The 11,211-nt window shown below is 34.8% G+C and overlaps 1 protein-coding gene across 1 annotated transcript in view; it reads left to right on the top strand.

The window, feature by feature from the left end:
- Window positions 1-11,211, top strand: part of LOC101560485 (zinc finger protein 287) — a 210,923-nt gene that overhangs the window by 84,870 nt on the left and 114,842 nt on the right. Inside the window, exon 6 of the mRNA XM_023719338.1 lies at window positions 9,517-11,037. Coding sequence (XP_023575106.1) covers window positions 9,517-11,037 — 1,521 coding nt within the window. The remainder of the gene's footprint in view (window positions 1-9,516; window positions 11,038-11,211) is intronic.

Here is an 11,211-nt window from a genome sequence, read left to right as displayed (position 1 = left end):
AATTAACCACTAAGAAGAATATATGCAGTGTGTTATTTGTTGAAACTGTACTTCCGATTTGATTTGAAAGTGTCTCCTTGCTGTTTATCAATAAAATTTTGAAAAAAAAATAAAAAATAAATAGCAGCAGGTATACGTTACCAGGGAAACACACATGCCACCTTCAAAGGCTATCACCAGCACCTCAGCCAGACCAATACACGTTGCTTAAGGCCAATTGAAGGATAAACAGAAGTCCTAGCCAGCTCTGTACAGAACAATAGGAGGGTCAGGCTCAGTCAAAATGGAGACAGTCGCTCTTCTTTCATGGAGAGCTGCTCAGGTGGTCCTCCACAGTGTGAAATCTATTTACTTGTGATTTGATGTTCTTCACCCACAAGGCTAATACAGCACTATGGAAGACCCTCACTCTAACCTTTGGATATTTAACTAATTGAGGACACAAACAAGAAATCAATTGAGAATCAAATACAGTGATTTACTTACTCATTTACTTAATCAGTATTTATTATGTAGTTATATGCTGTGAGCTGAGTTAGATATTAAGGCAAGAGTAGAGAGGAATATATAACAGGTCCCTGTACTCCTGAAGATTTAATTTCAACAAATAGATCATTAATAAGTAAATAAAAAGTAAACAATGGTTGAAATACCTTTTAGCTATGAGATAAATGGCAAGATATGAAAGAGTAATGGGGAAGCCGATGAAGTCATCTTCTTTGTATGTGGTAGTTGAGTGAAGCCTTGGAGAAGGTGACGTAAAAACTGAATTGAGGTGTAAGAAGAAGCCACTCAGGAGAAGAGCAGAGAAGTATTCCAAGAAAGGGGAACAGCAAAGCCACAAGCATCTGATATAGCAAAGAACATAATGTGTTCTAGATATCAAAAAGAAGCCTGTGAGACTGAACCGTAAGTGGAGAGAAAACTGTATCAAATGAGAGTAGAGAGGTGGGCAGGACTGTGCAGGGTTTAGTAGATGACGGTAAGGAGTTTATGAGCTGAGAACAAAAGCATAGAAATATTTTACTTAAGAATTTTTAGAAAGTAACTCTGTTTGAATTTAAGGACTTAAAACAGACAGTATAAGATAATTTTTAACAGTCTAGGAAGAAGATGACAATTTTGATTAGAGATGCTTATAGTGGAGATGGAAAGAAATAAGTGGGTCCTAGTTCATTTGAGAGTTCATTTTATTATACTTCCATACATGCTTCACTTACATGTTGCATGTATTATTTTTAAAATATCAAACATTATTTATATTTAAACCAGTGGCTGCTGCCTACATATACAATTGCAGCTTCTCAGGAGTTTGAGGCAGGAAGATCACAAGTTTGAGGCCAGGGTCTTAGTGAGACCCTGTCACAAGGTAACAACTTTTTAAAGGCTAAGGGTATAGCTCAGTGGTAGTGTCTGCCTAGCACATGCGATACCCTGGGCTCACTGCCCAGTACCAAAAGGAAACAAATGAACAAATGAAAGGTAAATATGGAGATAGTTTTAGATGGGTCTTTGGAGATGAATTTATTTCCCTTTCAAAGAAGGAGAGAAAAATGGAGCAATGACTACTAGAAAATATACAGTGAAAAAAGCACTCCTGATTTTCTTTGAGACAAGTTTCTAAGGTATATTTCATATTTGGCAATAGAGAGGGAGAAGTTGGTGTAGCAAGATGAATATAATATTCAGGGTAAGACTGTGTTTGAGAAGATTTAAAGTGACAAAATCTACACTGAAATAGAATCTACCTGTGACGAACAGAGAGGTCACCTCTTGTGTTCTAACACTAGCCAAGATGGAGAAAACAGGTACAGATGTAAGTCAGCTTGTGGGAAGGCCAAGGCGTTATTGGCCTTCCAAAAAAGACTAAGATTAAAGAAAGAAGACACAAGAATTTCACTATCAAGAATGCAAAGAGATGTCATTTTTTATCTATATTAGATATTTAAAAGATCTGTCCTCTTTGAATTTTATACTTAGCACACACACCTTTGAAAACTAAAAGTAAAATATTTTCCAGTTATACAAACTCAAAATATTCTAATACCTCCAGATGTAGCATATAGGAAATAACAAAAAGCATATCTCAGAAGGCAAGAGAAGTTGCTGTATGTTCCTGATAAAGAATAAAGAGCTCTCAAAATGATAGTTATGCAGGACTATAAAATATATTAGATGAACCCATTTAAAAGGTCATTAAAGATTTCTATGAAACAGCATCAATGTTATGTCGAGTTATACACATACTTTTTCGTGTGTGTATGTGTGTGTGTGTGTGTGTGTATAAAAGGGAAGAAATAATATAAAGTCAATGGAAAATGGAAATATACTTTTTAAAGTTTCTAATACTAGGAGAAAATATACCATGTCTTTTGAATAGATTGTAAGTCAAATATACAGTATAAATCTTAAGACAAAAATTAAGATTAAACAATATTCAGAAAATTAAATACTAATTAATTAAAAATTAAATGTGATTGAGGTTTTAAATTCAAAACAATTGAACTAAGAAAAAGTTTTCATGATAGTAAAGAATTACTTAGAATAAAACATAAGATAAATACTGAAATGACAAATAAATGACCAGCACTTCTAACAATTTGGGGATAGGATATCACACAAAGTTCTAGTGTGTCATGGACATGGATAATGTCTATAACACTTACTGGTGGCCAGGTGTCACTTGTGGGAATGAGCTACTGCTATTTCCTTTATATCCACCCTGTAGACCCAGACAGAATTATGACCCATAGGTGCAGGACAAGTCCATTTGTAGCGTATGCTGATGGAAATATCTTGCTGCTGTATACAAAAGAATAACTGGGAGACTGCTTTTGTATACCTCTTATTCTCCTGTGTTTAATTGTTTGCCCTATTTGGTGGGTTCTTTCCATTCTCATTCATGGGGTGGTGATCATTTTGCTCCCTCTCTAGAACATCTTTTAGTAGTCTGTGTAGGTTTGGCTTTGTCATCATGAAATTCTTAAGTTCTTCTTCGTCATGGAAGTATTTAATCTCTCCATTATACTTGAAAGAGAGTTTTGCAGGGTATATCAGTCTGGGTTGCAATTTGTTTTCTTATAAGACTTGTACTTTGCTCCATGCTCTTCTTGACTTGATGGTTTGAAAGGGAATTCTGCTGTTATCCTGATGGATTTTCCTTTAAACGTGATCTGTTTTTCTTTAGCAGCTTTAGAATACTGTTCCTATGCTGAATTTCTGGGATCTTGATTATTATATGTCTGGATGTGTTTTTAATTGGGTTGATGTTATTTGGAGTTCTGTATGATTCAGTTACTTGAATGTCAGATAGTTTCCCCATATTTGGGAAGTTTTCTGCTATTACTTCCATCCATATTCTTTTAATGTCATTTGTATTGATTCTTTCTTTCTCATTGATGCTTATTAATCTCATTTTGTTCATATTTGCATCATCTTGCAGGTATTGAATTATTTTTTCCTGCATCCTAGTTGTTTTTAAGAGATCTTTTCTTACTTTTTCACTAGCTGCAATGATGTCTTTAAGGTCTGAAAGTCTATTCTCACTTTCACTGAAACGGTTTTGCCAGCTTGTGATTGAGGTTTTAAATTCCTGTATATCACTTTGGATCTGCTTCATGCATTCTATTTCTTTCCTATGTTGCTTATTCAAGGATTCCATCATTTTTATATTCTGCTCAATTTTTTTATCATTGTCTTCTTTAGAAGCACTTAGTACTTCTTTCATTATAGTTATCATTTCTTTTTTTACTTCAGAAATTATTTCTGATCTGATTTCTTTCATACCTTTCTGCAGTTGTTTCTTTACTTCACATGCTATTATTTCAGAGATTTCAGGTGTGTGATTTCCAGTTTCTTCTATGCTAGTGTCTTCTGCATTTATTCTGGGTGAGCTCGGGGCCTGAGACTGTTTCGTTCCTTCTCTTCATCATTGTCTACAGCACTGTCTTCTGACCTTTGGTGTAGAGCTTAGATAGAGTTATTACCTTAGCACCAAGTCCAGATCTACAAAGTTCAGACTCCTTCAGGTGTGGTGTGGCTTGGGTCTGGCTGCTGTGTTCCACTTCTTCCTGTTGCAGCCCTTGGAGTTGAACCCTCTGTGCCACTCTGGCAAGATGTTCTGTTCCTGAATCAGCTGGTCTTGCCTCTAGCCTCTTGCAGGGAGTTCTGCTGCAGGTTTCACGCTGGGCCTGGGCTTTAGGTTGAATGAGGATATAGCGGGCCCCGGGTCATCTCACTCACACACCGGCCCTGCACTCTGGGTTGAATCCATTGTTATTGTTCTATACAGTTGGTATTCATTTAAATTTACTTATTTTTTTTCTCACATTTTATCTTTCCTTTCTATTACTTTTTGTTCATGTTTGAGCTTAGATTTGGAATTGCTTTTCTTTTGCCTAAAGAACATCTTTCAGTATTTACTCTTATTCAAATTTGTTGGTGTCATATTGTGTTACACATTCCTTTCTTCTGTTACATACAAATTCCTTTGACCTTCATCTTTGAAGGTTAAAGTTTATTTATTATTTTTGGTAAGTTTAGAATTCTAGATTGGCATTTGTTTTCTTCAAACATTGTGAAGGTGCCCTCTCATCCTTTTTGTCTTACATTGAATCTTCAGGGGAGTCAGTCATCTATCTGACTGAGAAATTAGTAAACTTCATATGTAAAGGAAAAGCAGCAAATATCTTAGACTCTGTGGATGTTAACAGTTAACATATAACCACTAAGAAATACTTGAGCTAAATCAATTTAAGATGTGAAAGTTTTCTTTTTAGCTCATACTTTCTGGGGGTTTAGTATATTGTTGGTTTGCCCATTACTTATGGGCCTATGACAAGGCTATACCTGATGTTAGGATATAAACATATGTTGAAAAAGCTAATAACCTTTGGTATCCAGTATCAAGGAAAGAAAACATGGAGGGGCCAGGATCCTATTTCTCTTTAAGAACATACACCAGTGACCTAACTTCCTTCCTGTAGGCCCTATCTGCTAAATTTACAATACCTCCCAGCTTAAAACATGGTGCTAGAAACCAAATGTTCAACAAATGGGGCTTTCGAAATATTCAGGATCTAAATTATAGAAGTAGGGCTTTAAAGTCTTTGTTGTAACTATTCTATCTGCTATTATAGCACAAAAGCATCACAGATAATACATGAACCAATGAATATGGTTTTATTTCTCTTTCTCTGTCTTTCTCTCTCTCTCTCAAATATATTTGGTACAGGGTCTCACTACATAGATTGGACTTGCAGTGTTCCTCCTGTTTTTAGCCTCCCAAGCACTGGGATTACAGGCGCACACCACTATGCCAAGTATCAATCAATGTCTCAGCATGCCCCTGGGGTGGGGCTGGCACATCATGCCAAGGATCAAACACTGGCCACTGCACTCTGCCTAAGCAGGTGCTCTAGTCCACTGCGCTATCTGGCTGACCCTTTTTTGATATATTTTAATCATTTAAAAATGTAAAAATGTGCAAAAATATTAGACTAGATTTGGCTATAGTTTATAACCTCTTATCTAATTATTACTACTTCAAAGAAATCTCTTTTCCCTGTGACTACTTTTAATTTGGTGTTCTGCCATTTTCCTATGTGTTTTAATGTAGTATTCTCTTTATTTCTCATATTTGAAATTCATTTGGCTTCTAAAATTTGTCACTTTATTTTTTTAATCCATTTTGGAAAATTCTCAGGTATTATTTCATCCAATTCTCATTTTCACTACTCTTTCTAGCTTTGTAGGACTCTGATTACATCTATAGTATACATTTTCATTCTATATTATGTGTTTATTATGCTTTTTAAGTGTTTTTAACATTCTGTTCTTTGATATTGAATATTTCTACTGACCTATTTTCTATTTTGTTGTGATGCTCTTGTATGCTAGTATCTATTGTACTCTTAGCCCAAATTTTGAGTTCTTAACTTAGTTCTCAATTCTGGAGTTTCCATTTGGTTATTTTCTACTCCTAATGCTTTGATGAAATTGTTCATTGTTATCTTACTTTTTTGGCCAGCTCATCCCATCCTCAGGCAGAGTTGGCACTGCATGTGATGCTGTGGTTTGAACTGCAGTGCTCTGTGTCTGCCTAAGCTTGCCAAAGCTTTAGACTGCTGAGCTATCTTGCCAGCCCTATCTTATTTTCTTAAATGTACTTGTCTTGACTATTTAAAAGTTATGTCTGTGTTGTAGCTGTTCTACTAACCTGTTCTGAAACTGTTTCATTGCTATTTTATCTTTTTCTCATTAAAATGAATAAAAATGAAATAAAAGTAAATTAAGTTAAATTAAAATAAAGTTATGTCTGTGGTATCAATTATCTGAATTCATTTTAGATCTCTTTGTCTTACTCTTTTTTTTCCTCTTCTCATTTTTCTTTCTGTATATATCTGGCTTTTTTCTTGTCAGGCATTAATTATGAAACCTATCACAACAACTTGAGGCTCTCAATTGTGTAGCTTTCCCCAATAGAAGATTAATGTTTAATTCTATAGGATTAGCTAGAAGCTCTAATATTCCTCAGTCATCTTAATTAAACTGTTATTTAAATTATCTGGGTCTCATTACTTCAGGAAGTTGGTGTATTTTTAATCATTCTGAACTTAGAGTAAATAATCTTCAGGTTCCAGCCAAACCCTGGAAGTTCCAGAGTTTTCCACTTTCGTGGCCAGAAATTTACTATGTCTGTCTTGTCCAAGAGTCCATTGAAAGTTTGGTTTATATATTCTGTCTCTCAGCCACTTCTTAGACCACTAAGATTTATTTGTAGGAAAAAAGAATATCAAATACCAGGATCCATTCTGGGAGTTTCATTCTTCTAATTCTTTAAGCCTTGGTAACTTTCAGATACTTTCAAAAATGACTTTGTTTCTATATTTTGTCCAACTCTTCTGATTATTCTCAGTAATAATGTTAGTCTAGATTACTTAGTCTGTCATTGCAAAGGAGTAATTCTCTAACATATGAAAGATTATTTTTGCTCTTGTTTGGGAGTGATATTTTTCTTTCAAAGAAGTTGAGACATTAGCTTACATATATCAGTAAAGTCTCTGCACGCACATTTATTAAAGAAAACTTCTAATTGCTAATTAACATAATAATTATGTTTCTACATGGTAAGCTTTTAGAATTTTACAGCATTTTATACCAGATTTATTCACTTCCCAGATGCATTTCCTTTTGACATTTTGAATTAATTAGTTCTTACATTTCCAAATTGCTGTTAAAAAAATGTGTTTTCTTAGCTTTTATTCTGACACAAAATTTTTCTGCCAGATATGGGCAATATAATCTCTTAGGACAATCAAAATTATGCTCAAAATAATTAAAATACTTGAAATATACATGAAAAAAGATTTAAATTAACATGACACAGTTCATTTAAATTTTATAAAAGGAATAATGAAAAAATAAAAAGTAAAAGGAATAATGTATTTTAATACTTAAATGCAAGTTTCTTTTTTCTTTTGTTTGTTTTTCAAGACACGGTTTCTCTATGTAGCCCAGGCTAGCCTCAAACTCATAGCAGTCTTCCTGACTTAGCCTCCTTACAGGCATGCACCACCACACCCTGCTCTTCAGTACAAGTTATAAAGTCATAAAAATCATTGTACTACAAAAGATTTTGATGCAATTTGTATTAAATATTAAGGCATCGTTACATGAAAATCAATTAAAACTCATATAACTTTCAAAAATATTAAATTGCCCATATAGACAAGTCATAAGACCACATACTGCACTAGAATTTTTTTAATGAATTGTTGAAAAATTGTCAGAAACATTCTTAGAACCCATAAAATCATTGCCAAGCCTTAGGAAAATTAATACTATTTGAAATGTCGGCAACTGCCCGTTATAAAAAAAAAAAACTGTATTTCTCTATAAAGTTTTATTTAAAATTATATAAAAGCTGGGAGTGGTGTTGCATGGCTATAATCACAGCACTCTAGGAAGCTAAAAGCAGGAGAATTGCAAGTTTCATCCCAATCTGAGTCACTTAGCAAGATGCTGCCTCAAAATAATACAGTTATAGTTCAGTGCAGAAGACCTGGATTTAACCTCCAATATTGTCAAAAATTAATATATAAACATATCTGAATAAACTTTTTCCAAGGAACTGTTGTTCTGGGGAATATTGCAAAAGCCTTTAGAGCATGAATAACAACAAATATAAGGAAAGTGTCAAGTAGATACATGATTTGTAAGCTAAGTGAAAAGAAAGGAATAGTGTCAATTTATGAAGTATGCATTCTGTAGCAGTTGGCTCTAAAGTGAAGGAGAAAGAAAAAATATTAGAGAGGCATAGAATGCAAAGTGAGTTTTGAATGATTTTTTTATTTTTTAAAGTGTTTTTCTTTTTTTATTTTATTTATGTGTGTGTGTGTGTGTGTGTGTGTGTGTGTGTGGCCAGCTCAGCCCACTAGGGGGCGGGGCTGGCTGGCATGTGGTGCTGGAGGATTGAACTGCAGTCCCTGTGCTTTGCTAAGCTTGTTCTAAGTAGGTGCTTTAGACCACTGAGCCATCTCACCAGCCCTTGAATGATTTTTTTTTATTTATTTTTTATTTTTTTGGCGGAACCAGGGATTGAACTCAGGCCCTTGCACTTGCCAGGGAAGCACTTATTCCACTGAGCCATCTCCCCAGCCCCTTGAATGATTTTTTAAAAAGAGAAAAATCTCATTAACTTTGCTACTTTTGTTCTTTGCTCAACCACTGTTCCTTAATACTGCCTAGAAAATAAGGCCAGCTGGTAGGCAATTAAAACTAAAGATTCATTTTTCATTTTTTATTAATCATATTTACTGAGATTTCTCCAGTTTAAGAAATGAGAATTATTTGACTTTTCTCTTTTTTCCCTCTAGACTTGGAGACCAAACTTACAACCAAAAATGCTGTGCTAATGGAGGGTATTTTTGAAGGTTTACTACAAGAGATTATAGTAGAGAAACTCAGAGAGAATGGTCTATGGGATTCCACAATGGGAGGATTGTGGAAGTGGAGTGACAGAATTTTGAGACTGCAGAATATGCAGGAGAGCCATTTGAGTCAAAGAATGATAACACACGAGAAAATTACCTCTGGTCAAAGAAGCTTCAGATTTGGATCTGCTTTTTCCAGAACCAAGAATGATTAAAGAAGAGACCCCTGGAAAATACCAAAGACATGAAGAAAGTTTCACAGAGAGTTTAGATTTTATTACAGATGCCCATTTTGGGAAGATAATTTATAAGAATATAGATGGTAACAAGACTCTAAGGCACATCACAGAATTTACTTTAGGAAAAACATTTAATGACAAAGAAAAGTCCTATAAATGTACTACATGTGAAAAGGGCTTCTGTTATAAGTCATTACTCATTCATCATCAGAAAACTCACACTAAAGATAAACTTTATGAATGTAATGAATGTAGAAAAACATTCAGCCAGCTTTCATATCTTAGTCAGCATAAAAAAATTCACACAGGAGAAAAATCCTATAAATGTAAGGATTGTGGAAAAGCCTTCATTGCTTCTTCATCACTTATGGTACATCAGAGAATTCATACTAAGGAAAAACCTTATCAATGCAATATCTGTGGAAAAGCCTTTAGTCAGTGTGCCCACCTTAATCAACACCAACAAATTCAAACTGGAGAAAAACCCTATAAATGTAGTAAATGTGGGAAAGCTTTTAGTGATAAATCAAAACTTGCAAGACATCAAGAAACTCACAATGATGAGAAACCTTACAAATGTAACGACTGTGGAAAAGCCGTTAGGAGTAAGTCATATCTTAGTGTACATCAGAAGACCCATACTGAAGAGAAACCATACAAATGCAATGAATGTGGGAAATCTTTCAAGAATACCACAATTTTTAATGTTCACCAGAGAATTCATACTGGAGAAAAACCCTTTAGATGTAATGAATGTGGGAAGGCCTATAAAAGTAATTCAAGCCTTATTATACATATCAGAACTCATACAGGAGAAAAACCGTATGAATGTAATGAATGTGGGAAAGCATTCAACTGCATAGCAAACTTCACAGAACATCAGAGAATTCATACAGGAGAGAAACCTTATAAATGTAATGAATGTGGAAAAGCATTTATTAATTATTCATGCCTTACTGTACACCACAGAGTGCATACAGGAGAAAAACCCTTTAAATGTAATGAATGTGGAAAAGCTTTTATGCGTTCTTCATCTCTAATCATACATCAGCGTATTCATACTGAAGAGAAACCTTATTTATGTAATGAATGTGGAGAATCCTTCAGAATAAAATCGCACTTAACTGTACATCAGAGGATCCATACTGGGGAAAAACCTTATAAGTGCACTGATTGTGAGAAAGCATTCACTAAAATGGTAAATCTCAAGGAGCATCAGAAAATTCATACTGGAGTGAAACCCTATATATGTTACAATTGTGGGAAGTCCTTTAGGACTAAGTCATACCTTATTGTGCATCAGCAGACACATACTGGGGAAAAACCATATAAATGTAATGAATGTGAGAAAGCTTTCACTAATACATCACAGCTCACTGTACATCAAAGAAGGCACACGGGAGAGAAACCCTACAAGTGTAATGAGTGTGGGAAGGTTTTTACAAGTAACTCTGGCTTCAATACTCATCAGCGAACACATACTGGAGAGAAGCCATACAAATGTAATGAGTGTGGGAAAGCATTTAGCCAGATGGTGCATGTCACAGAACATCAGAAAATTCATAGTGGAGAAAAGCCCTATAAATGTGATGTCTGTGGGAAAACCTTCAGGAGGGGTTCATACCTCACTGTACATTGGAGAACACATACTGGGGAAAAGCCCTATACCTGTAAGGAATGTGGAAAAAGTTGTATTACACTTTCACAGCTAACTCTACATCAGAGAATCCATACTGGAGAGAGGCCCTACAAATGTGAAAAATGTGGAAAAGCCTTCAGAACTAACTCAGACTTCATTGTACACCTGAGAATGCATACTGGAGAAAAACCCTACAAATGTAATGCATGTGGAAAAGCCTTCAGGAGTAGCTCAAGCCTTACTGTGCATCAAAGAATTCATCAGAGAGACAGTATAGAGAACAGCAAGTCACTCACCCATGTATCAGCTCCATAAGAAGACTTCTATTAGCTAAGTTTTATGAATATAGCAAAATCTTCAGTAAAAATTTACTGGAAATTATACCTTTAAGATACATTAT

The sequence above is a fragment of the Octodon degus genome, unplaced genomic scaffold (assembly GCF_000260255.1).
Source record: "Octodon degus isolate 3935 unplaced genomic scaffold, OctDeg1.0 scaffold00067, whole genome shotgun sequence".
Classification (NCBI taxonomy): domain Eukaryota; kingdom Metazoa; phylum Chordata; class Mammalia; order Rodentia; family Octodontidae; genus Octodon; species Octodon degus.
Note: the sequence above shows the minus strand (reverse complement) of the source record. Positions and strands in the feature narration are given on the sequence as shown.